Raw genomic sequence first — 24,244 nt, forward strand, 5'->3', positions numbered from 1 at the left:
TTTCCACACCGACGGTCCCCGGGGCGCAAGCTAGAGGCAAACTGTCAGGGAGAAGGCGGAGTGCTCTACACTTAGGGAACCTCCCGTCCCAGAATCCCCTGGGGACTCCAAATCCCAGAAACCCGCTCCGGAAATCGACCCGATTCCCAAATCCGCTGACCACGGACGCGACCAAGTTAGGAAACTGGGGTGAGATACCGCAGCTCCTGTCACCTACCATTTTCACTATACGGAGAGGGCTTTATTTAACAGAACGTTCTCACTCCTTCTGACACGGCTTCCAAGGAAGACCCTTTCTCGGCGTACTTGATGTGATGGTTAGCGTCGCCCATTCTCTCTCCCCTTTTTCCTTGTTCTCCGTAAGAATGGTTCAGCTGCGCATCGCGACTCCTTGAGTTGGCTTGGTGGTTGCGCCCGCCCTCCCCCGGAATGTGAGCCTTTCGAGCTAGCGAGGTGGGAGGGACCCAGGCTGGGAGGCGTGCTGGCTCCGGGCCGCGGTAGAGGCGGCGGCGGCCGCGGGCTGTGGGAGGAGCCGCGTGGTTCCGGCTGCCCGGGCGAGGCGACCCTTCGGTCCGCGCCGCGGCTCTACCTCTGGGAGGACAGGTAGGGGAGCGGACAGCCGCGGCTCTGGGGGAGGCTCAGGCAGCGGAGTCCCCCGCCGCGCCCGCCGCGCCCCCGGTATCCTTGGCCTCCGGCGTTGAGGCGGGGGAGTAAGGAGATGCCGACCCAGAGGGACAGCACTACCATGTCTCACCCGATCGCAGGCGGCGGCATCGGGGACCATTCTCACCAGGTCCGGGTGAAAGCCTACTACCGCGGGTGAGTGCCCCAGAATGGGGGTTGGAGAGGAGGGGAAAGGCCAGCTGGACTTGGCCTGTTAGAGGAGAGGGGCTGGAGATGTTGTGGCGGGTTGGTCTCGGGGGGCGACGCTGGGGACTTGGGATGGGTGATCGAGTGGTTGGGGGCGGAGCGTGGGGCGCTGGACTGAGGCACCCCCAAGGTGTGGTGCAGGGCGTCTGGGAGTCGCGCGGCTGAGGGTCCAGAGTAGGTTCCGAGGGAGGAACCTTGGAATAGAGTATGTCCACCTGGTGGGTTCGAGAGACTCGCTTAGTAAGAAATTTACAAGGGTTTACGTCATTAAATCTGGACGTATTTGGGGTGGAGAGTTTATTCCGATCGATGCCTCGGTGAACTAAGTTTGCTATGGTCTTAAAAGACATGACTACTTCAGTCTGCTGGCCCTATTGATTTCCAGCAGGCCTTAAGCCTTTGATTCTCTAGGTCTTCATTGCCTAAAAGAGTTCACGAAATGAATCTGGACTATGCTCAGGCTGGCAGCAAATTAGACATAGGGGTTATTATTTAAGAGGAGAGTTCATCCCTTTTCAGGGATGTGCATTAGATACTTCAGTGTGTCTCCAAGATTAGATTGTGGATGTGTAAAGTAGACCTCTGCGAACGCTACTTTGTCATTGTTGCTTGAAGGACCATCCCATAGGGTGAGATAATGCAAGGTGAGAAGACGAGCCTAGGGCACAGCTCGAAAATCTGTAATCTTTACTCATATTATCATCTAAGTTATAACTACTGTGGTTACCAGAAATAATCCAGTCCTGAGATCGTTGTATGAAGTCATATTCTGTAACCAAGAGCCTGAAGTGCCCCCCTTCGCTTGAATTCAGTTGTGGTTTGAAGTTTCTTTGAGATAATTACATTTATGTAAATTGGAAAAATAAAATATTTGTGTGAGATTAAAGGTTTTGAAACTAAGGGTTAACAGAAAACCCATCCATTTTGGCGTGTCTTACTGCTTGTTCAAGCAGAAGTAAATTGCTTTAAAACACTCAAGCACTAGAAGGTTGAAGCTGCAATGCACGCTTTTACATTCCTGAAAGGATCAGTGAAGATAGCAAACTTTTAAAATGCCTCTCATTTTGATTTCAAAGAAAATATAAGCCCCTAGTTGTCTTAACTGATTGGATATAAAGAAATACTAGTTTAGTTTGTTTGCTTCCATGACCTGTGTGTATTAGCTTGACTGTACTTGGAAGAATTCACAGTTGTTATTTTGAACAGCATCAGTGTTTTTGCTTAAATTGATCAAGCAATACCAAGAAATTGTATGTAGGTTTTTCTTAAACATTTGTAGTTGTCACAGTGGACTTGAAAATGGTTGGCTATGACCTTTGCGCTATGGGAAAAAAGCTTTGCTTCCTTTATCTTACCTTTAATTTGATAAATGAGAAATTCACTTTCATTTTATAAAGGTGACAGTCCATGAGTTGTTAGGTATAGAGAATGAAATATACTACCTGTTTTTTTAAGGTATCTGATTATTGACAGCTTGAAAACTAGATTAAAAAATGAATACACACACGGTAGGAAAGTGGAACTTGTACAGATATAAAATAAAAAATGTTCCCCATCCCACCCTCCCAACCTCCAGAGTTAACTGCTATTGACAGTTTATTTTTGGTTCTTCTGGAGGTTGCCTTTATTACTATAAAAGTTAAAGTTCTGTTTTGTGATTATCAACTTAGATAATATCTTTTGATAGTCCGAGAGATGAGAAATTGGGTGTATACTATCTTTTACTTTTCCTCCTCCTGGTGCCTCTCAATATTTGATTGTTAATCTATTATTATTTTTGTTCTCTGGTTTACCTTTATGACTTTAAATAATATAAATTCTTGACTTATTAAATTTATAAGTTTCCAATGATTCCAGCTCTGAAAGATGGAGAAACTGGTACTTTTTTCTTTGTTCCCATTTTTATTACAGTTTGACAAATGTAAATAGACCTAATTAGTAAATTAAAATCATTGTAAACTTATCATTTGGAAAGAAATCAAAGTCTTCTGTACTTTAGGAATGTATTATCTTTTCTTGAATTATTGCTTCATTTATTTTTTAAAAAAGAGACCAAGACCACATAACCTTTTTAATGCTTGACTAAAATTTCTCTAAGACATTCAAGTTAACGTTTTCTTTGTTTTAAAAAAATACATAGAATTTTTGCTTAGGAATGAAAGAACCCCTCCCTTTTAGTGCTTTAATTCAATGAAAGCTTTCTAGTAGTGCCTTGATTTTAAGCCTTATTTAAAGACATCAGCACTCTAAATTGTACCAATTTCTGTCCTCTGAAATTAAATCTGTTAAGATTATATGTTTATGAATAGTCTAAATTGATGGTTATGATATTACAGTCAGCTGCTCATTACTACAGATGAAACTAAAATGAGTCACCAATGAGGATAGTTAATAAACAGGTTGGCTAACTAGAACACCTACCCGATTTTAAAATAGAAAATCCTTTCTTTTTATCAAGAAGATGATTTTCTCTGCATTGGAAAAAAAATAATTTTTCTTCAGATCATCTATCTGAATGGCTGTTATCAAAGAGCTTTCCCCTTATTTCCTTTAATAATATTTCTTTCCAATGAATGTTGAATTTCCAAATAGCATTTCATGAATTGCCCTCTCCTTTCAAAGATGTGTACTTGTATAGTGTTATCATTCTGTTAAATTTCTTTTTGTGCAAATGTGATGTCTCCCTAGATGTAACAGACATCTAATTAGATTTTTTCCTGGTCTTTAAGCAGGAGGTTAATAGCATGGAGGATCTGATTTTATTGGGGGCCACCTAAGTGTTCCTGTCTTACAGCCTGTACCCTTCTTTCCTTGCCTCGGTAGCTTGTCAGTGAGTGGCCTTCCTTCTTTAATCATTACCTAGTGGTGTTAGTTTGAAGGGAGAGAAACAGGTTTTGTTGGTTAGTGATAGATTGCCATTGGATATGATTATCCTTATATAAAGTTACTTGATATTATGGGATCAAATTTAACAAGGAAATGTCTGGACTACTCAGTTCTTTACTTTGTAAGTGTATGGGAAATTTGCGAAAAGTTTGTAAAATATGCTTTTTAAACCATTGCTGTTGAGCAGTTATAACAATCCAGAGGATTCTCTGTGTGCACATCTACAAATAAAAAGATTGTTAACTCCTTGAGCATTTGAAATGTATAGCTGGTTCAGCGAAGAAATAGGCCGGATTTTTTTTCACTGTTAACAAGTCTTGGCAAGACTTGTTTTTAGAAGTATTGCAAAATAATTTTAATGATATGCTTCAGTAGTGGATCTAAGGAAATGAAAATAATATATTGAGTTGAGAGTTGAGGGAATGTTAGTTATTGGTCCTGGAGGTTGGGGCATGGCGCCTAACCATGGGGCAGTTGATCCGTAGCTTTACTGGAGAGAGAGAAGGGACATGGTGGCCTGGTGCCAAAAACCAAAACAACCCTCTCAGAAATTTGAATTAGATCATATGAGATAAATTGCTTGTTAGCAGTGAGGACTGATGTTGAAGAATTGAGGGAGAGGCTGGTGAAGCCAGTATCTACCATGTGCAGATTGAAGGTTTGATGAAGCAGGGGAGAAAGAGGCAGTTCTCTACAGAAAAACTCTCCCTAGAGAGCCACGATAGCTTTCTAATACAACTCCCAGACCTCTTTTTAAGGAGACTTGAGTGTTTGTCTTTTATGATCGAAACAAACCTAGTTAAAACATGAATTTGAAAATTCCAGTCTTGCTTACGATTTCACATACTACTTAAGCATGTTTAAACTTAGTTTAAGAAATAACCTACTCTAAGCCAGACACATTGTACTAAGGTGGGCACAGGTGATGTAGAGGTGGATAACACAAGGCTTTACCCTTGAGGAATTAAGAAACTTGTAGGAGGAAAGACATAGAAGAGTTAATAAAGGGGATCCTTTGAGTGCGTGTGTGCATTGCATGTGTGCATGTGTGTGTAAGGTACTTGCAGGGATGGATATTGCTGAGAAGTTTGAGGTGAGGGCAGCCTTCCTAGAGAATGAAATCTCTGAGGCTTTAGGTGGATGATGATGTTGGGTGGGGCATCATTCCAGGCATTGCACGCCTATACGATATGTTTGGGGAATTAAGATCAGTTTAATCCTGTACGTTTAATCCTGTATGCTTCCCTTATTAGGACAAAAAGTGTGAAGTGGGCACTGATGAGAAGTGAGGCTGATCAGATGGTTCACAGGCACTAGTTCATGAAGGCTCTTGAATATCTCACACTGCGGGCTTCAGACTTTTTCTCATTGGTGAAGATTTTAAGTACACGGGATGCATAATGAGATTTTTGTTTTTAGAAAGATCAGTCTTGGAACCTGTTTGGGAGGTGAATTGGCCATGGGTGAGACTAATTTGGAGGCTTTGGAAGTAGTCCAGGTGCTAACATCCCGAGGAGACAGAAAAGAGGAGATGGAATCAGTGGTAATTTTAGCGGGTGGGATCAATATGAATCAGAGACTGGTTGCCTGTGGGGAAGAGAGAGGGGGCCTGAGAACTCGTAGGTTTCTTACTGGAGAGAGCCTAGGGGTTATAGAAGGAAGGGATTTATGGGAGAAGGTAATTTATTACCTGGAACAAGGAACTGAATTTTGAGCTCAAGGTACTGTGAGGGCATCCAGGTGGAAATGTTTGGAATTACTGAACAAATACTGTGCATGACAGCGAACTCTCTATGGGAATGTGGCTGAGAATGATGATGGGAACAAAAATGCCACCAGGCCTACGGCAGATCACAAAGGCAAGGCTCTAAAGCTAAAATTTTAATATACAGAAATACGTAAAAGTGGAAAGTTCCCCACTTCCTAGGGTAGCCACTGATAACAGTTTGGGATATTCTTTATCATATCAATTTAAGTATAGATAGATATATACATATACACACCTTTTTATTTTTCCAATAAATGGGTACATATTTTTCACATGTTTCTGCAGTTGATTTTTTTTTTTTTATTTACTAGCATCTTTGCATATCAGGGTAGACAGATACATACATACATATATATGGATGGATGGATGGATGATAGATAGATCTGTCTTTTTCTTTATAATTGGTACATAGTTTCCATAGTATTGTTGTACCATAATTAATCTTTTATTCTGAATGATGAACACATAAGTTTGCTTTCATTAAATCGCTATTTCAAATCATGCTGACAGAACATTCTTATATCTAATGTACATTCTTACAAACATGGTCAAAGATATACCTGTTGTAAAAGTGATGTCCTCCAAAAATGTAGGAATTTATATTCCCAACAACTACATGGATGAAGTATTTCCTTATGCTCCCATTTCGTGTTATTGGTCTTTTAAAGTTTTGCAAGTAAGTTTGGCAAAAAATGCTTTTTTAAATCAAGTATCTTTTTATACATAATTGATAATTTGTATTTCTTCTGTGGATTGTCTATTCATGTTTTTGCCCATTTTTTTCTCTTGGATTCTTTTTCTTTCTTTTTTTAAAAATTTATTTCTTTGAAGGGACATTGACATTTTGTCTGTTTAAAAAGTTGCCAGCATTTCTCTGACCTGTTGGTTGTCTGGAATTTTTCATTTTTATTTAAATCTGTCCTTCTCTTTATGGCTTCTTATGGTTTGCTCTCTTAGGTAGATGTGTTTCTCATATTAAAATATTCTATTTTTCTTCTATTAATTATGCTGCTTAAGTGATTTTCTTTTCAATAAATCTGGTATTTGGGTGTTTAGTTACTTGTGGTGTACTGATACAACTTATTTTTTTTTCCAAAATGTATTCTACTAATACTAATATTGAATAGGTTGCTCTTTTTTCCTGATTTGAAATGACAGGTTTGTTATACACATATACTAAATTTTCAGAGGTGTATAAGTACTTTCTATTATTTTTCATTGATTTTTGGTGAGAAATCTATTTTGCATATAACATCATTGGTTTGGTTATTTTATTATTATTGTAGTTAATTTTCTATGTCCAGATTTTCTTGGCTATTTTTGTACATTTTCAATACCAGATGAATTTTTGAAGGTTTTTGTAGGTTCTCCAAAAATAAAACCTTGTTTGCATTTAGATTTATAATTGCATTGAATTTATAGATTAATTTGAGGACTGCTAGTTTTATAACATTCAGCCTTGCCTTGTAAGTATATCGTTTCAAGTATATTAATACCTATTTATTAATTTTTTTCATGTTTCTCAGTAAGGTTCCTCTCCCATAGGTCTTGCACATTTCCTGTTAAGTTTATTCTTATATATTTTACAATTCTGTTGCTTTTATAAATTTCTGTTGCTTTTATTCTATTTTATTATATATACCATCTATTTTTGTATGTTTAAGTCAAACTGGCCAGCTTACTAGTTCTATTAATTTCTTAGTTAACTGTCTTAGAATTTACAGGTAGGAAATATCATTTGCCAATAACAGTTTTGCCTCTTCCTTTCTGTGTATCGCATTTATTTTTCTTATCTTAACCATTTGGCTAGGTTTTCCAGAGTTGAATTTTAGCAGCGATCAGTTATTTAACGAAATACGATTAATAGCTAGAAAAATTTAATAAATTATCTTCAAAGATACTCAGTCTCCTTTTTGCTTTTGAAGTATGTTAAAGAGCGTAGGAACTAACTTTTGTGATGTATTCACATGTTCCAAGAACCGTGATACATGTTTTACATGTTTTAAATTTATTTTTATTTAATCTTCACAGTGATATTCAGAGGTACATATCATAATCTCTATTTTATAGATGATACATTGACTTAGTAAGCCACAATACAAAGCTGAGTCTTACCCTTCAGAGGATTTTCTCTTTTCCATTTACTGTATTGGTGGGGCTTTATTAGGATTACTTTCTTTTTATTGTCAGATTCATATTTTACAGTTTTGAGCAAATTTTCTGTCTCCTTGATTATTAAGAATGAAAGTTGCTTCATGGCTTTTTATAATTAACAAGTAATTTGAGGGGTGATACTTTGAGATTGTATGAATATTCTATTCCTTCAAAATCTTCTACCCAACGGTTCTACCATCCATGGATAATCCTGCCTAAATCTATTATATTAGTGATTTCAAATAAAACTTTTATTTCTGATTATACTTAGGAGAAAAGCTTGTGTTGAGATAGCAGAAGGGCTGAATGTGGTTCTTTTAGTTTATTTCTAAAAGCAATTAGTTCTAAGGAAGAATTTTAGATTCTATGGTTTAGAACATAGGAACATAATGCTTAAAGCAGTTTGTCTTCTGAAGCCCAATAGCAAAATTAAAAATGCTTTTTTTCATTTTTAAAGAAAATTCATCTAAAATTGTTTCTGAATTTGTCATTTTGGGAATCTTCATAGTGAAGACAGCCAGTGGTAGAAGGTAATTTATGCTGAGATTGAAGTTGAAACAAGAAAAAAATAATGTTTTCATGTATAATTTGTTTTATATCTTTAAAATGTAATATCTTTATTTTACAGCTCATTTTTAGCTTTGGTACTATGATAAGGATCTGGTGATTATGGAATGTACGAACATAGTGTTTTCCCAGTTCCTTAGAGAAGTGTTTATATAAAACTCCCTTAAATGTTTTAGTTCCTGGAACTTAAGGAGTGGCAGTTGATAAAGCACAACTCCTTCATTAAGTCCCATTAGGAAGTATGCACTTATATTTTCTAAGGATTACTCAGATTTTGAAAAAATATTTATATGTTCTACCCTGGCCAGGTGGCTCAGTTTGTTGGAACATCCTCCCATGCAGCGAAAGTTTGCAGGTTTGATTCCCAGTTGGCACACACTAGGTTGCACGTTTGATCCCTGTTTGGGGGCATGTGGAAGGCAACTGCTCAGTGATTCTCTCTCTCATCAATGATTTTCTCTGCCTCTCTCTCTCCCCCTCTTCCTTTCCCTAAACTCAATAAGCATATCCTCAGGTGAAGATTAAAACATTTTTTTTTAATTTCTAAAAAAAAAAAAATTGTATGTTCTGATAAATATTTTTTAGCTCTTGAAAAATAAGATTTTTGATAACTCCCTATTGTTTATAGACATGCATACATATGTGTTAATTTTAAACTTCATGTGAGCCTTAATAAGAAAGTCATAGTTTGAGGATGTCTGATCATAACTGATTTTTTCTCCTTTGCTTTAAAAAATAATAATGTCACACTTATTCTTTGCTAGAGAAATTCCATGGGAGCCTTTCTTTCTCTTCCAATTTAATCTAAAATGCTTTTCTTCCAGCACTTACCTCATACTAGTAACATTGAGAGTATTTTGAAAGAAAAATTGCATTAAGATAAGCGGATTCTCTTTAATGTCATTAGAAGTAACTTTTCTATTTTTATTTTTTAAATAAAAATTTAAAATATTTAAAACAATTTATAGATGTTATTTAAAATTTGTTTTCTATTTTTTATGTTTATATAATGAGAAAGTAAATTTTATCATCATCCCTTTACATGGTAGAAAAATAAATAATAATCTATACCATTCAGAAGGGTCTAAGTACAAAGTACATTTTCTTTCCATCTCTATTATCAACCCAGTCTCAGTTCCACTACCCAGAGTTAACTACTTTTAAAATTTTGTTTTGTTTTACTATATATGTTGATCAATATAAAAGTTGAGAAATTTAACACTTCTTCATTGCCTCCTCTGGTGACTATTTCTACTTCTTGTAGTTACATTTATATTTAAATAATATACTTTGTCCTACTTTTTCTTTTTAATTGTGGTAAAAAAAGAACCTTATTTATGTACCATCTCAATCATTTTAAAGTGTACACTTCCGTAGTGTTAGCTACATTGATACTGTTGTACAACCAATCTCCAGAATTTTGCATTTTGCAAAAGAGAAACTGTGCTTAGTGAACAACTCCCCATTTCCCCTCCCTCCAGCACCTGGCAACTACTATTCCACTTTCTGTTTCTATGAATTTGATTATTCTCGATGCCTCATGTAAGTGGAATCATACAGTATTTGTCTTTTTGTGACTGGCCTTTTTGACCTAGCGTAATGTTTTCACGTTTCATACATGTTGAAGCATTTGTCAGCATTTCCTTACTTCTTAATGCTGTATAATCCTTCGTATTCATACACATTTTCTTTATCCATTCATATGTTGATGGAAACTTGGGTTGCTTCCATGTTTCGGCTATCGTGAATAGTGCTGCCATGAATATGGATGTACAAAAATCTGATGGAGTCTCTGCTTTCAGGGTTTTTTTGGATATATACCCAGAAGTGGACTTTCTGGGTCATATGGAAATTCTGTTTTTACACTCCCACCAACAATGCACAAAAGTTCCTATTTCTCCACATCCTTGTCAACACTTGTTCTGTTTTTTTTTGATAGTGGCCATCCTAATAGGTGTGCGGTGATACTCCATTATAGTTTTGATTTGCATTTTCCTAGTGATTAGTGATGCTGAACATCTTTCCATAAGCTTGTTGGCCATTTGTATGTCTTTTTTGGAGAAATATCTGTTCAAGTTTTTTGCCATTTTTTATTAGGGTTTTTTTTTTTAATCCCCCTTTGTTCCCTGCTTTTATTTTTATATTACTAATTTTAGCTATAGTATTGACTCTCCACTAGGAAAGAAACATTTTTTAATTTACACTTCCTTTCACTTTTTTATATCATGATTTTTATTAGTAATTTTTACATTATAAAAATTTATAACATTATTCTGCCCTTTGACTCATAGTTTTTTCTTTAAGCCAATTTTGAAAAGAATATAATGAATACTTTTGTAAAATGGTATGCACTTGAAGAGCCAAGTGATGTGATTACACGCTTAGAGAAGGGAAAGTAATCTTATGTCAATAAAACTTCCCTTTTTAAAGGTTCCTCTTTTGTTGATTGGAGCTGGTATGGTTTCTGGGTTAATTTTATCCCTTTTTTTTTTAAATTTGTATTTTACCTAATGTTTGTTGTATTTTTTCCATTATATTTAGTCCCCGTACACCCCTCCCCCCAGCAGTCACCACACTGCTGTCCATGTCCATGAGCCCTTTTTCCTTTTTGCTCAATCCCTCCACTCCCTAACCTCCCCAGTCCCCACTAGCTGTCATCCTGCTCTCCATCTATGAGCTTGTCACATTCTCCTTGTTAGTTCAGTTTATTCATTTGATTCCACATATAAGTGAAATCATATGGTATTTGTCTTTCTCTGACTGGCTTATTTCACTTAGCATAATGCTCTCCAGGTCCATCCATACTGTAGCAAAGGGTAAAATCTTCTTCTTTTTTCAGTCATCTAGAACTTTCCTGTCCTTTTTGGTCTGCTACATATGCCTTTTTTGGTTTTAGAGGCTTTGATAATTTGTCATTTCAGTGGGCCCTCAGGATATAGATGTGTGTTCCCTCTACCATATTAAACCAGAAACATCTCTGTATTGCTTTTATTTTTCATTTATTAATTTATTTTTCATTATGCTAAGCGAAATAAGCCAGGGGGCGAAAGACAAATACCATATGATTTCACCTATAAGCGGAACCTAACCAACAATACAAAGATGCAAGGAAAATAAGACCAGCAACACTGAAAGGAAAAGAAATCAACAGAGACAAGAGGGAAGGGGGGGGCAGGGAAAAGGAAGGGAAGGGGAAAGTCGAGGAACATATAGCAAGGACTCATGGACAAAACCAAAGGGGAAGAGCTGAGCGAGGGAAGGAGGGAGGGGGCAAGGGAAAGTGGTGGGGGGTAGGCAGAGACAAATGTATTTGAAAAAATAAATTAAAATTAAAAAAAAAGAAAAAATAAATTTGGATATATTTGCAAAAGAAAAACATTTATTAGCAAAAAAATTTTTTTATTTATTTATTTTTAGAGAGGGGGGAAGGAAGGGAGAAAGAGAGGGAGAGAAACATCGAAGTGTGAGGGAAACATCTCTCCGTTGCCTCTCGCTTACACACAAACCAGGGGTGGTGCTGCAACCAGGCATGTGCCCTGACTGGGAATTGAACAAGCAACCTTTCGCTTTGCAGGTCGGTGCCCAACCAACTGAGCCACACCAGTCAGGGCCTATGTGTTGCTTTTAGACGGTTGGGTTATTTTTCTCTCTCTAATGAGGTTTCACTTATATAAATACATATTTTTAAAGTTTATTAAACACATACAGAGTATGCTGTATGCTAGGTACTATTCTAAGTATTATAAACATTAATTAATCTATTAAATCCTTATAATACCAGATGAGATATTATTATTCCTATTATATAGGTGAGGAAATTGAGCCACCAAGAAGTTAAGTTAACTCACTTAAGGTTACATGGCTGGTAAAGCGTCATGGCTTTAGCTCTCATGGTCTTTACTATTATACTTCAGCTGCCTCTTATATGCCCTTCCTCCTTTCTGGAATGCTTTTTATTTTTACATTTCCCATACTTTCTTTAGAGCCCAACATGTGACACCTCCATTCATTTAACATATATATTAACTGAATGTCCACTCTGGACCAGACACTGCTTTAGGTATTGGAGATACAGCAGTGAGCAAAACACAGTACCTGGTCTCAGTGGAGTTTTACATTTAGTTGAGGGAGATATAAGATATGTATAATTTATTCATGCTGGCAATGTATTTTTTCTCTGAAGAATAAAAAAATCAACTAGCTTCAGTTACTAAAGTAGACTAATTTAATTTCCAAAGTGAGGATTATATTTTTTATTAGGCAGTCTCTTAAATGTGTGATTGTTTGTATCCATTATGTTTTTGTCAAAAAATATCATCAGATAATAGCTACTGTGGAAAAGTGCTGTCTCAGGTTAGCCTGAAGGAGGTTTACTCAGGACTGCTCTTGCAATCGACAGCTCTGTTAAAAAAAGGGAAGGGAAGGAAGCTAGCTTAGGTAGGAAACAATTAAGATGCATGGAATCTCTACAGAAACCTCAGCTGACCCTCCAGGGAGTGAGTTCTGAAGATGAGGTCACACTTCAGAGCTTTTCCGAGTCTCATCTAGGATCTTTATACCCCCACATCAAATTAGTCATTGGTCGAAGGCTTTTTCTAGGAAGGGGGTGTGGCCATATGCAACGACTGAAATCGTTAAAGGAGTCTGGCTACTGGGAATTGACTGCTAGTAATGCTCCCAGCAGCTAGTATAATAAATGTTCGATTGCTAATGGGTAATTCTGGGGGTGAGTGGGGAGGGGGGAGGTCATATTAAAGCATCTACCATGAGAGTCATTAGGAGATTTGGATTTGAATTCATGTTCTATTAATACTTCTTAACTGTGAGACTCTGGCAAACATTCTAGAGTTGAAAGTGTTTTGCTTTTAAATTGGTGAAGTAACGTTAGTATGTCTAGTGTGATGGTTATTTTGAAGGTTTTGTAAGGTAAAGTTTGTTTAAACATCTGGAACATACTCAGTATCTTTAAAAATGTTTATAGGCAATAGAAACATAAACAGTGATATTTCCTGGTCATAAGAGCACTTTCTAGAAGATGTATTTCTTCCACATTTAGTTAAGAAATATTTGAGTCCTTATTATGTTAATAGTTATGTGAATATATTTAAAAGTCCAAAATTTTTGTCTTCCAATTGTTTATAATTTAGTTGAGGATGTGTTATCAGTATATGATGAGTTAAATAACAAAAGATAGAACATAAGATACATGTTGAACAGATTTAGAAGTATAGACCATTGGGCTTATTCGATTGAAAAAATTTAGTGGAAGTTGATGTTGAAGTGCCTGTTAAGATTGATCCCCCCACCTCCATAAACTGAGCCTTAAACTGAGGAAATGTCAGGATTAAAACTTGAATCATCAAGATCTCATGTGCGAGGATTGTCAGTTGAACCAGATGTCTGTAGCAGAGTGTTTGTGTTGGGAATGATGGGGTCAAGCTGAGAGCAGAAATTAGTACCAGAATATCGAGAATCTTAAATACCACAGAGAGCTGGAATTACAAATTTAGGGGACCCCTACATAGAGATAATAGTTAAAACACTGAATGTGAAGTAGGTTTCAGAGACGGAGAGGGAGAGAAAATGAATGAATGAATGAATGAATGAATGAATGAATGAATGAATGAATGGGAGAGCTGGTGTAAAGAATGTTTTGTGATTGAAATCAAAAGGAGACTCAAGTGTTCAGAGAAGTAGAAAGAGAGCCAGGGAAGAATACTGCTATGAAAGTCAAGGCAAGAGGGCTCCAAGAGGCAGGGGCAGAACACCGTGAGATGCTTAGGAAGAGAATAATTATCAAGAAAAGACCATTCAGCCCTGGTTGGTGTGGCACAGTGGATTGAGTGCTGGCCTGTGAACCAAGGGGTTGCTGGTTCGATTCCCAGTCAGGGCACATGCCTGGGTTGCAGGTCAGGTCCCCAGTTGAGGGCGTATGAGAGGCAACCATGCATTGATGTTTCTCTCTCTCTTTCTCCCTCCTTTCCCTTCTCTCTAAAAAAATAAATTAAAAAAATCTTTTTGAAAGAGAAAGAAGGAAGGAAAGGAGGGAGGGAGGGAAAAGAAAGAACCACTCAGTTTCTATGCTTGGCTCTCTGCTTACCTTCAGTAGCCCCTAAGATTGCAGTTTTAACTTTTTTTGCAGATGACTAAAATTTTTAATTTCTTATTTCCTGCTCTATGTTCCAAGTAACCGGTGTTTGTTCACAGTTCCTAAGACAGTGTCATTCCCTTCGTTTCTTCAAAAAATAACTTATTGAGTAACCATGTGCTAGACACTGTGTTGGCCACTAGGACTGTGAAGAACTTTTACCAAGATTACATTCTAGCTGAGGGTAGGTGGTAGACTTTAAACACTGGTTTATGTGTCAGGTGGTAGAAGGGGTAACCAGGGCCAGTTCACACAGGGACTTGTAGCCCGCTAGGGACTTTGGATTGTACTTGAGAGACAAAAGGCATTTGTCGAAGAGCTTAAAACAAAGGAAGGACATGAACTACATTCATTTTTGTAAAACCCTTATAGTGTGACGTGTGAGATCATTATGTATGTTAAATTAGAGTCATTCTGTCTATTTAAGTTACCTTTGGAAGGGTGGCTGTGACTGGCTACTGCATGATTAAATCATGTGGAGGCTCCTTCTCATGGCTCCTGGGAGGTAACCCTAGGCTTCTCCTCTAAAATGTTTTTTACATTTTAAGTTTTATCAGGAATAGCTGCTAGGTGGACTTACATACATACCGTTGCTTACACATTTATGTCTATTCTTTTGTTTTTGGGCATATCTCCCTTAAAATATGAATCATTTAAAAACCAATTTTGGCAAATGGGAATTTTTTTTTTTTTTTTGGAAAAAGGTGAACATGAAGGTGTGAGATCTAAAAATCATGCCACAGAAAGAATGGTTGACCGTCTCATAGGTGGTTAATCTGTTGAGGTTAGGGCTGAGGAAGGGAACAAGACAGATCTTTGTCAAATTATTGAAGGACCATCTCTTGTTCAAAGAGTAGACTTTTTGGGAAGAGGAGATCTGCCACTAGTAATTGGAACAGCTTTCTGTTAAATATAAGGCAGAAACTATTCATCTAGGTAGTGCAGTGCTTAATAAAAGAATGATCTGAGAGCGAACATTAAAGCAAAGACGAGACTACCATTCGTTAGAGTAGTTAGGTGGCGATTAAATTAAGGCTTCTTACCGATTTAATTTTTACTTTATTCAGCATTAGTTTACTGGAAGCTATACGTGTTGATGTACACAAAATAGCTGAAGTCCATCCAATGGTCAGGCATTCAGTAATGGGTAGAGCATTATTCGTTTTAGTCATTGTCAAACTCGAACTCTTTTTCTTTTTCAGAGATATCATGATAACACATTTTGAACCGTCCATCTCCTTTGAGGGCCTTTGCAATGAGGTTCGAGACATGTGTTCTTTTGACAACGAACAGCTTTTCACCATGAAGTGGATCGATGAGGAAGGTGAGTGGTACAGAGAAGGCTGCAAGTATAAGCATTTGATGTAAGATACTATTCTGTTACTTGTTTTTAAAATACAATAAAAGTCCTAATTAAGGGAGGAAAAGGTATACTGGAAATTTGATGCCATTCTTATTTTTCTTTAAGTATTTAACTTGAAACACTACCAAAGAGTACTTTGTTTGTTTTGCCCTTTTTACCCTAAAATATATTGAAATTAGTGTGACCTTTTTTCCAGCAATAAGGTAAACATGTCATCAAAGAGTATTACATTTTACTTTAATTTTGAATATATGTTGTCTTACATTTTAACAGACCTTTAATAATTTGACAGTATTTTTTACTGAATACTACTTTAAAGAAAATGTTATGGAGTAAAAGTAATTGTGACAAACATTATTTTAAAGGTGGTGGCAGAAACATTATAATGTTTTTATATGTAATTTTGTGCTATCATACGGGACTCTTTGTGTAGCAAATTCACAGAATATGCACAACATAAATTTGGTAGCTAATGACAGTTTGCTGCCACTTTGTGGCACAGCTGCGTTGAACGAGAGCATCCCTTCACTTTTGCCTTCATCATCCTCAGGTGTTATGAGTCCTTGACGTTTCTTAAAATCTAAGGAGTGAAATTCTAGCTTGGTATTTTAAATTTTTCATTATTTAAGAGTGAAACTGAGCATCTTGATCTTTTCAACTACTTTCTGACCTACCACAAGGTCAGTTTAAATATTGGTAATGAAAAATGGTGTGGATGTCTAACATGTCTTCAGCCTGAAAATCAGACTGTATAATTTAGCATAGTGCATAGAATATAGTTGGTAACAATAAACTGGATCTTACTGTGAGCTGTTGTTATTTTCATTTTAATCCTGTTCTGATCATTTCATGCTATTTCTTTGCCATTTAGAGGTTTCACAATTGGTAGTTTTCAAATTGTAGTGTACATGGGAATCACTAGATAATACATTTAATTTAAAAATTAGAGACAATCCATTAAAATATCTTATAATACCCTTACACTTTGTATTATCTTTGCCTGGAGAGTTTTGTTTCCAGATTGTCACATGGTTGTCTCTTTCTTGTCATTCAGGTCTTAACTCAAATGCCATGTCCTCCAAGAAGCCTTTTACCCCTATTCACTTTGCATCTTATTTGTATGGTAGAATTAAGCTCCATGAGATCATGGCTTTCAGTGTTGAACTCCAGTGCCTAGAGCAAATAATAGTATGCACAAAAAAATTGTGAATTGTATGAAATGTTAATGTCAAGCCTTTCCACAGTGTAGTTTTATGTCTATTATTGGAGATTTAAGCATTGGGATTAGCAGTGAATTGTTTTTTTCTTAACAATTGTGTATTTTAATTAACAGATTCTCATAGTAAATTTATTTGTGTGATGAAATAGTCCTATCCTTTTATATGCAGTTCATAGTTTTTCTCTCTAGATAGCTATTAAATGTCCTAATTTTCTGGGAGAAAACAACAAAACTAGCCTTTGCCTCATTCAAGTTAAAGGTTAAACTTTCCATTAAGGTCTGTTGATTCTTTCCTTACCTTGGCTAATTCTGATACTAGTCTTTTCTTAATTTTAGGCATACAGAGCCAGTAGTAATTATTTATGTTCCTTGCAATTATTTTTCAGTTATAACTTTTGTCCTTTGTTTTTAGCTGTTAACGGCATTTCTCTAGGATCAGTGGAAGAGAGAACTCTAATTTTATTTCTCTAGTTTATGAGAAACACCATTCTAAAAGCTAAACTTGTTACTGTGGGATTTTTATATTAGAGCAAGTAAAGATCATAAGCTTATTCATTTCTTTAAACATTCATGACAGCTGCCCTTTTTCCTTATGTTCAAAACCAGTTTTACTGATTTGTTTTGATGACCATGTGGGAAAACTGGTTTGCTTAAGGTAACTAAAGATTTAAGAAGGAAGAGTAATTTTGTAACAATACCCCCCTTTCTCATGTGCTGTGAGAGCAGAGAATGAGAATGTGACTTTTTGATTTATTATATTTTAATTATGGCCATTTTTCCTTAGGGATGTATTTTTTATATTTACAATATAACAGCATTTGCTAAATTTCTGATTTATTCAGGGTCTGTTTACCTGGTTTAAATTTAACTGTGTTTGTTTTCTGTCATTTCTCTTTTACTAAAACGTAGCCTTTGTATATTTTTTTTTTAATTTAAGTTTTTCTTAAGAATAGTGCATGCTTTTTTAAAAAATACTGATTTGTGTAAAGGAAAAAGTATCTCTGGGAATCACTGCTATAAACAAATTGATGATATCTGTTTTTGTGAATACACAACCAGAAAGGACATGGTAACAATTTTTTTCTTTCTTAATAGACTGGTATTGTACAAGCTGTTATTTAACCTGCTTTTTCACATAACATCTTGTGGATATTTTTTCACATCAGTGCATGAAGATTTATCTTGCTTCTCTTAAATGTTGTGTGGTATTATATATCATGATTGTACCCGAATTTATTTAATCAATTCCCTTTTGATGGGTATTTGGATTGTTTGTAATTTAACTACCAAAAACACTGGTGCAGAGAATATTGTGCATATGTTTTGGGGGCACCTGTATTGTATTACCTGTAGGGTAAATTCCCTGAAATGGTATGTGTCCAGAAATATTGTACCTTCTTTATACTTTCACCACAAACATGTGAATTTTTTTTTAAATACCCTGTAAAAGACTATGTGAGGGAAAAAGCTGAAAGTGATTTGCAGAGAGTAGGAGAGGGTGTTATGTGAATATAGCTCATTAAATTCATGTCCTAATGGTTTCAATAAATTAGGTTCCTGGAAATTTAAAATGAACATATGCATTCTTTGGCATGAACCGTATGTAGTTTTTCTGAATTCAAGGTTAAACTTCTCCTTGGCTTGCATTCTAAAACTGATATGTTCATAGAGGAGGAAATTGAGTGCCAAGATGTAACAAGACCATGCTTAGGATGGTAAGGAACATACTTCTTTTATGTGATATTTTCTAAACATCGTTAGTCTGGTGTGATCTTAGCTGGTGTGTTAAGAACTAAAAGAGCAAATTATTCTTCGTACTTTTTCTTTATCACCCTACACTGTATACTAATTGTGGTAATCATGTCAGTGGGGGGAAAACTTCTTGATTGAATGTACAGTCAGTGTTATTTCAGTTAGTTTGATAGCAGTATTATGGCTTGAAACCTGAAAATTAAAAAATGAAAATCAACATCAATAAGAAAAAAACATCTAAGTGCCCGTGAGCAGATCTCGTTTGGTAACTTACTTTCTTCCTGCCTCCTGTAACATTTCTTGTAGTGGAGGCTTACTGGTGATAAAATCTTTGAGCTTTTTTGGTCTTTATTTCATCTTTTTTTTAAAATGGCTTTATTGGGTGGTGGGCACACAATGCAACATACAAACACGATGTGTCATCGAATTGTCCACTTGAAATCGATACAATTTTATTAATCAATGTCACCCCAATAAATTTAATTTAAAAATTAAAAAATAAAATGTCTTTATTGAGGTATAATGGACATCCAACAAACTATACATTTAAAATTATACAATGTGGTGACACCCAGGGAATCATCACCACAAACAAGATCTGGACCACCTCCATTACCCCAGACTTTTCCTTGTGCTTCGCAATTCCTCGCTTCTACCCCTTCATCCATGCAACTACCGATCTGCTTTCTGTTGCTATAGATTAGTTTGCATTTTCTACAGTTTTGTAGAAGTGAAATCATATAGCATGTACTCTCTTTTTTTTTGGTTGGGCTTCATTCACTCAGCATAATTATTGATAAATGGGTTGTGTTACTTGTTTATTTCTGTTTATTGTGGAGTAGTATTTCATCATGTGGCTGTACTGCAATTTATTTATCCATTCATCTGTTGATGGACATTGAGGTTGTTTCCATTTTTTGACTATTACAAATAAAAGTGCTTTGGCAATCATTTACGGGTTTCTTATGGCTCTATGTTATATAATATGTGTATATGCTTGTTTTCTATAAAATAGGAAAAGAAAAATTTGGAAAAGAGATGAGGTGTGGCACTGCACCGCAGGCACATGCGCAGGCAGATGGTTTTTAGAAAGGAGTTTATATGGAAGTTATGGATCTGGAAATTGATACTTTTTAAAAACTATCTATGTCTTGTACTCCCCTGGAACGTCTCCCTATCCTCCCAGGCATAGAGAACCCCAAGCAGAAGACAGCTTGCTTAGAGAAGTCCCCAAGTACTTCTCTTAAGTTCTGGCCTTTGCCCCTCTTCTGTGCTCTCAATATTCTGCCCAGTAATTTCTGGTTGCTACCGTTTATACACCACACTGCATAGATGCCTGAGAGGCAAAATGATCACACTAAAGCCCACTTGGGAGCTCCCATGCAGTAGTGGGTGGGGCTGGGTTGAGAGTTGAGGCAAGGAAGGTGGTAGGACCCTGGGGGAGCCCTGGAGCTCCCAGACTTCAGCCTTTGCTCCTGGTTTTTGGGAAGGTCTGTCCTTTTTGTGAGCATTCCCATCTCCATTTGCATTGTATCCCTTCCCAAACTATTTTCGTACGCATCCCTTCATCCCTAGGCCAGCACTGATCTGTTTTCTGTCACTACTCCATGTATATAACTGACAAAGTATAATGTTTTCTCTATTTTTTAAATATTTATTTATTTTAGAGAGGGGGGAGGGAGAAAGAGAGGGAGAGTAATATTGATTGGTTGCCTCTTATATGTGCCCCAACCAAGGACTGAATGCACAACCTAGGCATGTGCCCTGACCAGGAATCGAACTGGAGGCCTTTCGCTTTGTGGGACAGTGCCCAACCAATGAGCCACACCAGTCAGGGCAACAAATTATAATGTTTTTCTGTGCTTTTAAATTTTAAAAAATGCCATTATTCAGTACATCATTCTGAAACTTCCATTTTTTTTTTCCCATTGGGCATTACCTCTTGACTTTGATTCATGTGGAATGAGAACTAGAATACTCCTTTATTAAGTTCTGTTTTTATTGCGACAAAATATACTTAACATAAAATTTACCATTTTAACCTTTTTTAAGTGGACAAATCAGTGGCATTAAGCGCATTTACATTGTTATGCAACCATCCCCACTACCCATCTCCAGAACTTTTTCATCAACCAAACAAAAACAACGCATTAAACAGTAACTCCTCATCGCTTCCCTTCTAGCTCCTGCTAACCTCTCATCCTATTTACTGTCTCTATGAATTTCTCTCTCTATGAATTTGTCTCTAGGTCATCTTTAATTTTGAAAGATAATTTTCCCAGGTAAATAATTTTAGATTGACCTTTTTTTTATTCATTACACTATCTTCTAACTTGCACTGTTTCTGATATAAAATTTGCTGTGAACTTTAATCTTTGTTCCTCTGAATGTAATGTGTCTCTTTGGCCTCTTAAGATTTTTCTCTTTATCACTGTTTTTAAGCAATTTAATAACAACAGTCTTATTTTAGTATTCTTCATGTTTCTTGTCTTGGTATTTGTTGAGCTTATTGGATACATGAGTTTATACTTTTTATTAAATTTAGATATTTTTTGGCCATTATCTCTTCAAAAAATTTTTTCTGTTACTACACCCCTTCCTCATAGAGTCCAGTAATGTGTATACTGAGCCTCTTGAAGTTATCATAAAGCTCAGCAATGCTTTGTTCATGTTTCAGTCTTTTTCTCTGCATTTCATTTTGGATACTTTTATGAATTCTAATTCACTAATCTTTTCTTCTGCAATGTCTAACCTCCCATTAATCCTATCTGGTGTATTTTTCATTTTAGACATTATAGTTTTTCTAGATGTTCCACTTGGGTCTTTTTAAATTTCTTCCATGTTTACTTAACATGCTCAATACTTCTAGCTTCTTAAATATATTGGATATAATTATAATAAGTCTTTTAATGTCCATGTCTAAAGATTATTTTTTCTGTGTCAGTTCAGGGTCAATTTCAGTTGATTGAATTTTCTCCTGTTATGGATAATTTTCCTGCTTCTTCACATGCCTGGTTATATTTTATTAGATTCTAGATATTGTGACTTTTGCCTTATTGGGTGTTGAATATATTTGTATTCTTATAAATATTTTTGAGCTTTGTTCTGGGATGCATTTAAGGTACTTGGGAGCAGTTAATTCTTTGTTGCTTGACTTTCAGTATCTTGAACCATTTTAAAAATTTATTTTGTGCAGTTTTTTTGTTGTTTTAGGTGGAGGGTTAACTCCCGTTCCTGTTACTTCATCTTCTCCAGAAATGGAAGTTGAAGATGGACAGCTTGATAGGGTAGCATGTGCTTCTCTAACCTCTGAGTTCCACCTCCCAGAAAAAAGGAAGAAGGCAGAAGAAATCCATTACTATTATGATAGGGCCCAGGCTTGAAAGGATTGCCATCTAAACACTATAGCATTCTTGAAAATTTTTACAAATCTATATTTTAAGCAAAGAAACCCTTTAGAGTAGGGAGTGCAATGACTTTTACAAGTGGTATATAATGTTCTGAATCTGGTGTCCAGAGGCAATGGGAAGGTCCTGGTAGGAACAGACGCTGATGGTAAACCTGTGGCGGGCTCAGACGCCAGGAAGAGGCATTTGGTGGTACTGTCTCAGTTAAGTGTTAAAGGTTACCATCTTCGGTTTTGGACTATGTTGATTCTTTTAAAGGTGGGGCACTGAAATCAGTGATATGTTGAAATAACTAGTATAAGTTATATATGTGTTTCATGTTCTGCATGTTGTCAGGTTATCTCATAAATAATTGGATATTACATATTTACCAAACACTCTGAGGTCCAATGCTCTGATTTCCTTCTTTCCTTTTATAGGTGAGAAGAAAACGTAGATACACTGAAAAAGACCAGTTTTGCTGGTTAATATACAGGCTTCAGTATCTTGAAATTCATTCAACTGAGCAGATGTCACTTGGGGTGTAATGCCTGTTTTAGGATGTGAATTCAGATTTTAGTAATAGAATGGGCTTTACGAAATAGCTTTACCTTTCATATTTGTTTCATGATGACTCTCTGTAGAATGTTTTACTTCTGAGTAATGTGCCCTGCTTTATCAGGCATTAAACAGTTGGCCCAAAAAGGTAATACTTGAACCAAAGACATTCAGTCCAAGAAAAACAAAATAGATCTGAATATACGTAATGTCAGTTATTAACTCTTATTTCCACACTTGCTTGTGGTTATTCAAAATATCAGTCTCTAGGTATGAAATTAAAAGTGGGTACAGGTTTCAACCAACAACAGGTAGATACTTGTCTGGCAAAAAGGCAATGTCTAGCAAAAAGGAAAAGTTGATTTTTTAAAATATGGTTATAATTATACCTTTTACAATAGTTAATTCCATTTATGGCTTTTGATCGAGGTACAATAATAAAAGCCATACCCCTGATGGATCAAGCATACTATGAGTCATTTTAAATATGTGATCTTTAGTACTCCCATCATGCTTACAATATAGACAATAGCCCTCTTTTTACATAGGAGAAAATTGAAGCTCAAAGTAATTTTGTGAAAATTACGCAGAGAGACAAGATCTGGAGCCTGGGAGGGAGCCTGGGTGTAAAGTAGCACAGGGCACCTCTTTGAGAGATTTTTTTGATGTTTCTTGGGTGGAAGAGAGATTTTTGAGAGGGAAACTCAAATATTCCTTTGCCTGAGAAGAGCTTGTGGAAGGAAAGCCAAAATAAAAATAGAACAAAGGCAGACTAATGGAATAATACCCAGAGAAGATAGAAGGAAGTAGGGATTCAGTAGCCAAGTTAGAGAACAGAACAGAAACTCTCATTTCTTTGAGATAGCAGGACGGGAGACGACTTTGTTTTTCTCTCCCAAGTACTAGACCAAGTTCTCTGCTGAGAGTGATTGAGGTTTGGACCGGGTTATTGGCGTCTAGTACGTGGTAACATTTGGTGTACCCACAGGAATGATGAAAAGAATAGCAGTGTTGAGGGCCCAGCCCAGGCTTTAACTATGTGCAAAATGACTTTTTCATCCAGGAATGCCATCCTATGAAGAGATATGTCATCTCATTGATTGCCAGGGATGACTCAGTTTTTGGCTGGTTGAAGAGGGGAGGGGTTTCTTCCTTCCCCTCTCTGTGTAAGTGTACTAAATCTATACATTGACATTTAAAAGCTCAAGTAGGACTACTTTTCAGCCCAGAGTATTTTATTAGCTGCACTGCATTTCTATGAGTCTCTTGAGCAGGCTCTGAGGTGAAAGGAAGAATTTGACAAAATGATTACAGAGAGAACTCTAACAGACCATATTGTGGAAAGGGAACTACTTTCACTTTCCTCTTTTAAAGAAACAGGTAACAGAAAGCCTGTCTCTGGCCATTAGTCGTATTGGAGTGGCGATCTAAAATGTGGTCAATGGTGGATTCTGTTTGCCATGTTTTGCATATGTACATTATTTAGAATTAAATGGGTTTATGTATATATAATTGCCTACTTACAAACCTCATGTCTTTTAGAAATAGAAGTGGAAGTTATATTACCTACTTT

The 24,244-nt window shown here is 36.4% G+C and overlaps 1 protein-coding gene across 1 annotated transcript in view; it reads left to right on the top strand.

Annotated features, from left to right (window-relative positions):
• The first annotated feature begins 504 nt into the window (after positions 1 to 504).
• The window catches only part of PRKCI (protein kinase C iota), a 61,309-nt gene continuing 37,569 nt past the window's right edge, over positions 505 to 24,244 (top strand). The window contains exons 1-2 of the mRNA XM_054580477.1: positions 505 to 819; positions 15,596 to 15,717. Coding sequence (XP_054436452.1) covers positions 719 to 819; positions 15,596 to 15,717 — 223 coding nt within the window. The 5' untranslated portion in view covers positions 505 to 718. The remainder of the gene's footprint in view (positions 820 to 15,595; positions 15,718 to 24,244) is intronic.

Source organism: Pteronotus mesoamericanus, unplaced genomic scaffold, assembly GCF_021234165.1.
Source record: "Pteronotus mesoamericanus isolate MK-2021 breed Mesoamerican mustached bat unplaced genomic scaffold, CSHL_Meso_final contig_116, whole genome shotgun sequence".
NCBI lineage: Eukaryota > Metazoa > Chordata > Mammalia > Chiroptera > Mormoopidae > Pteronotus > Pteronotus mesoamericanus.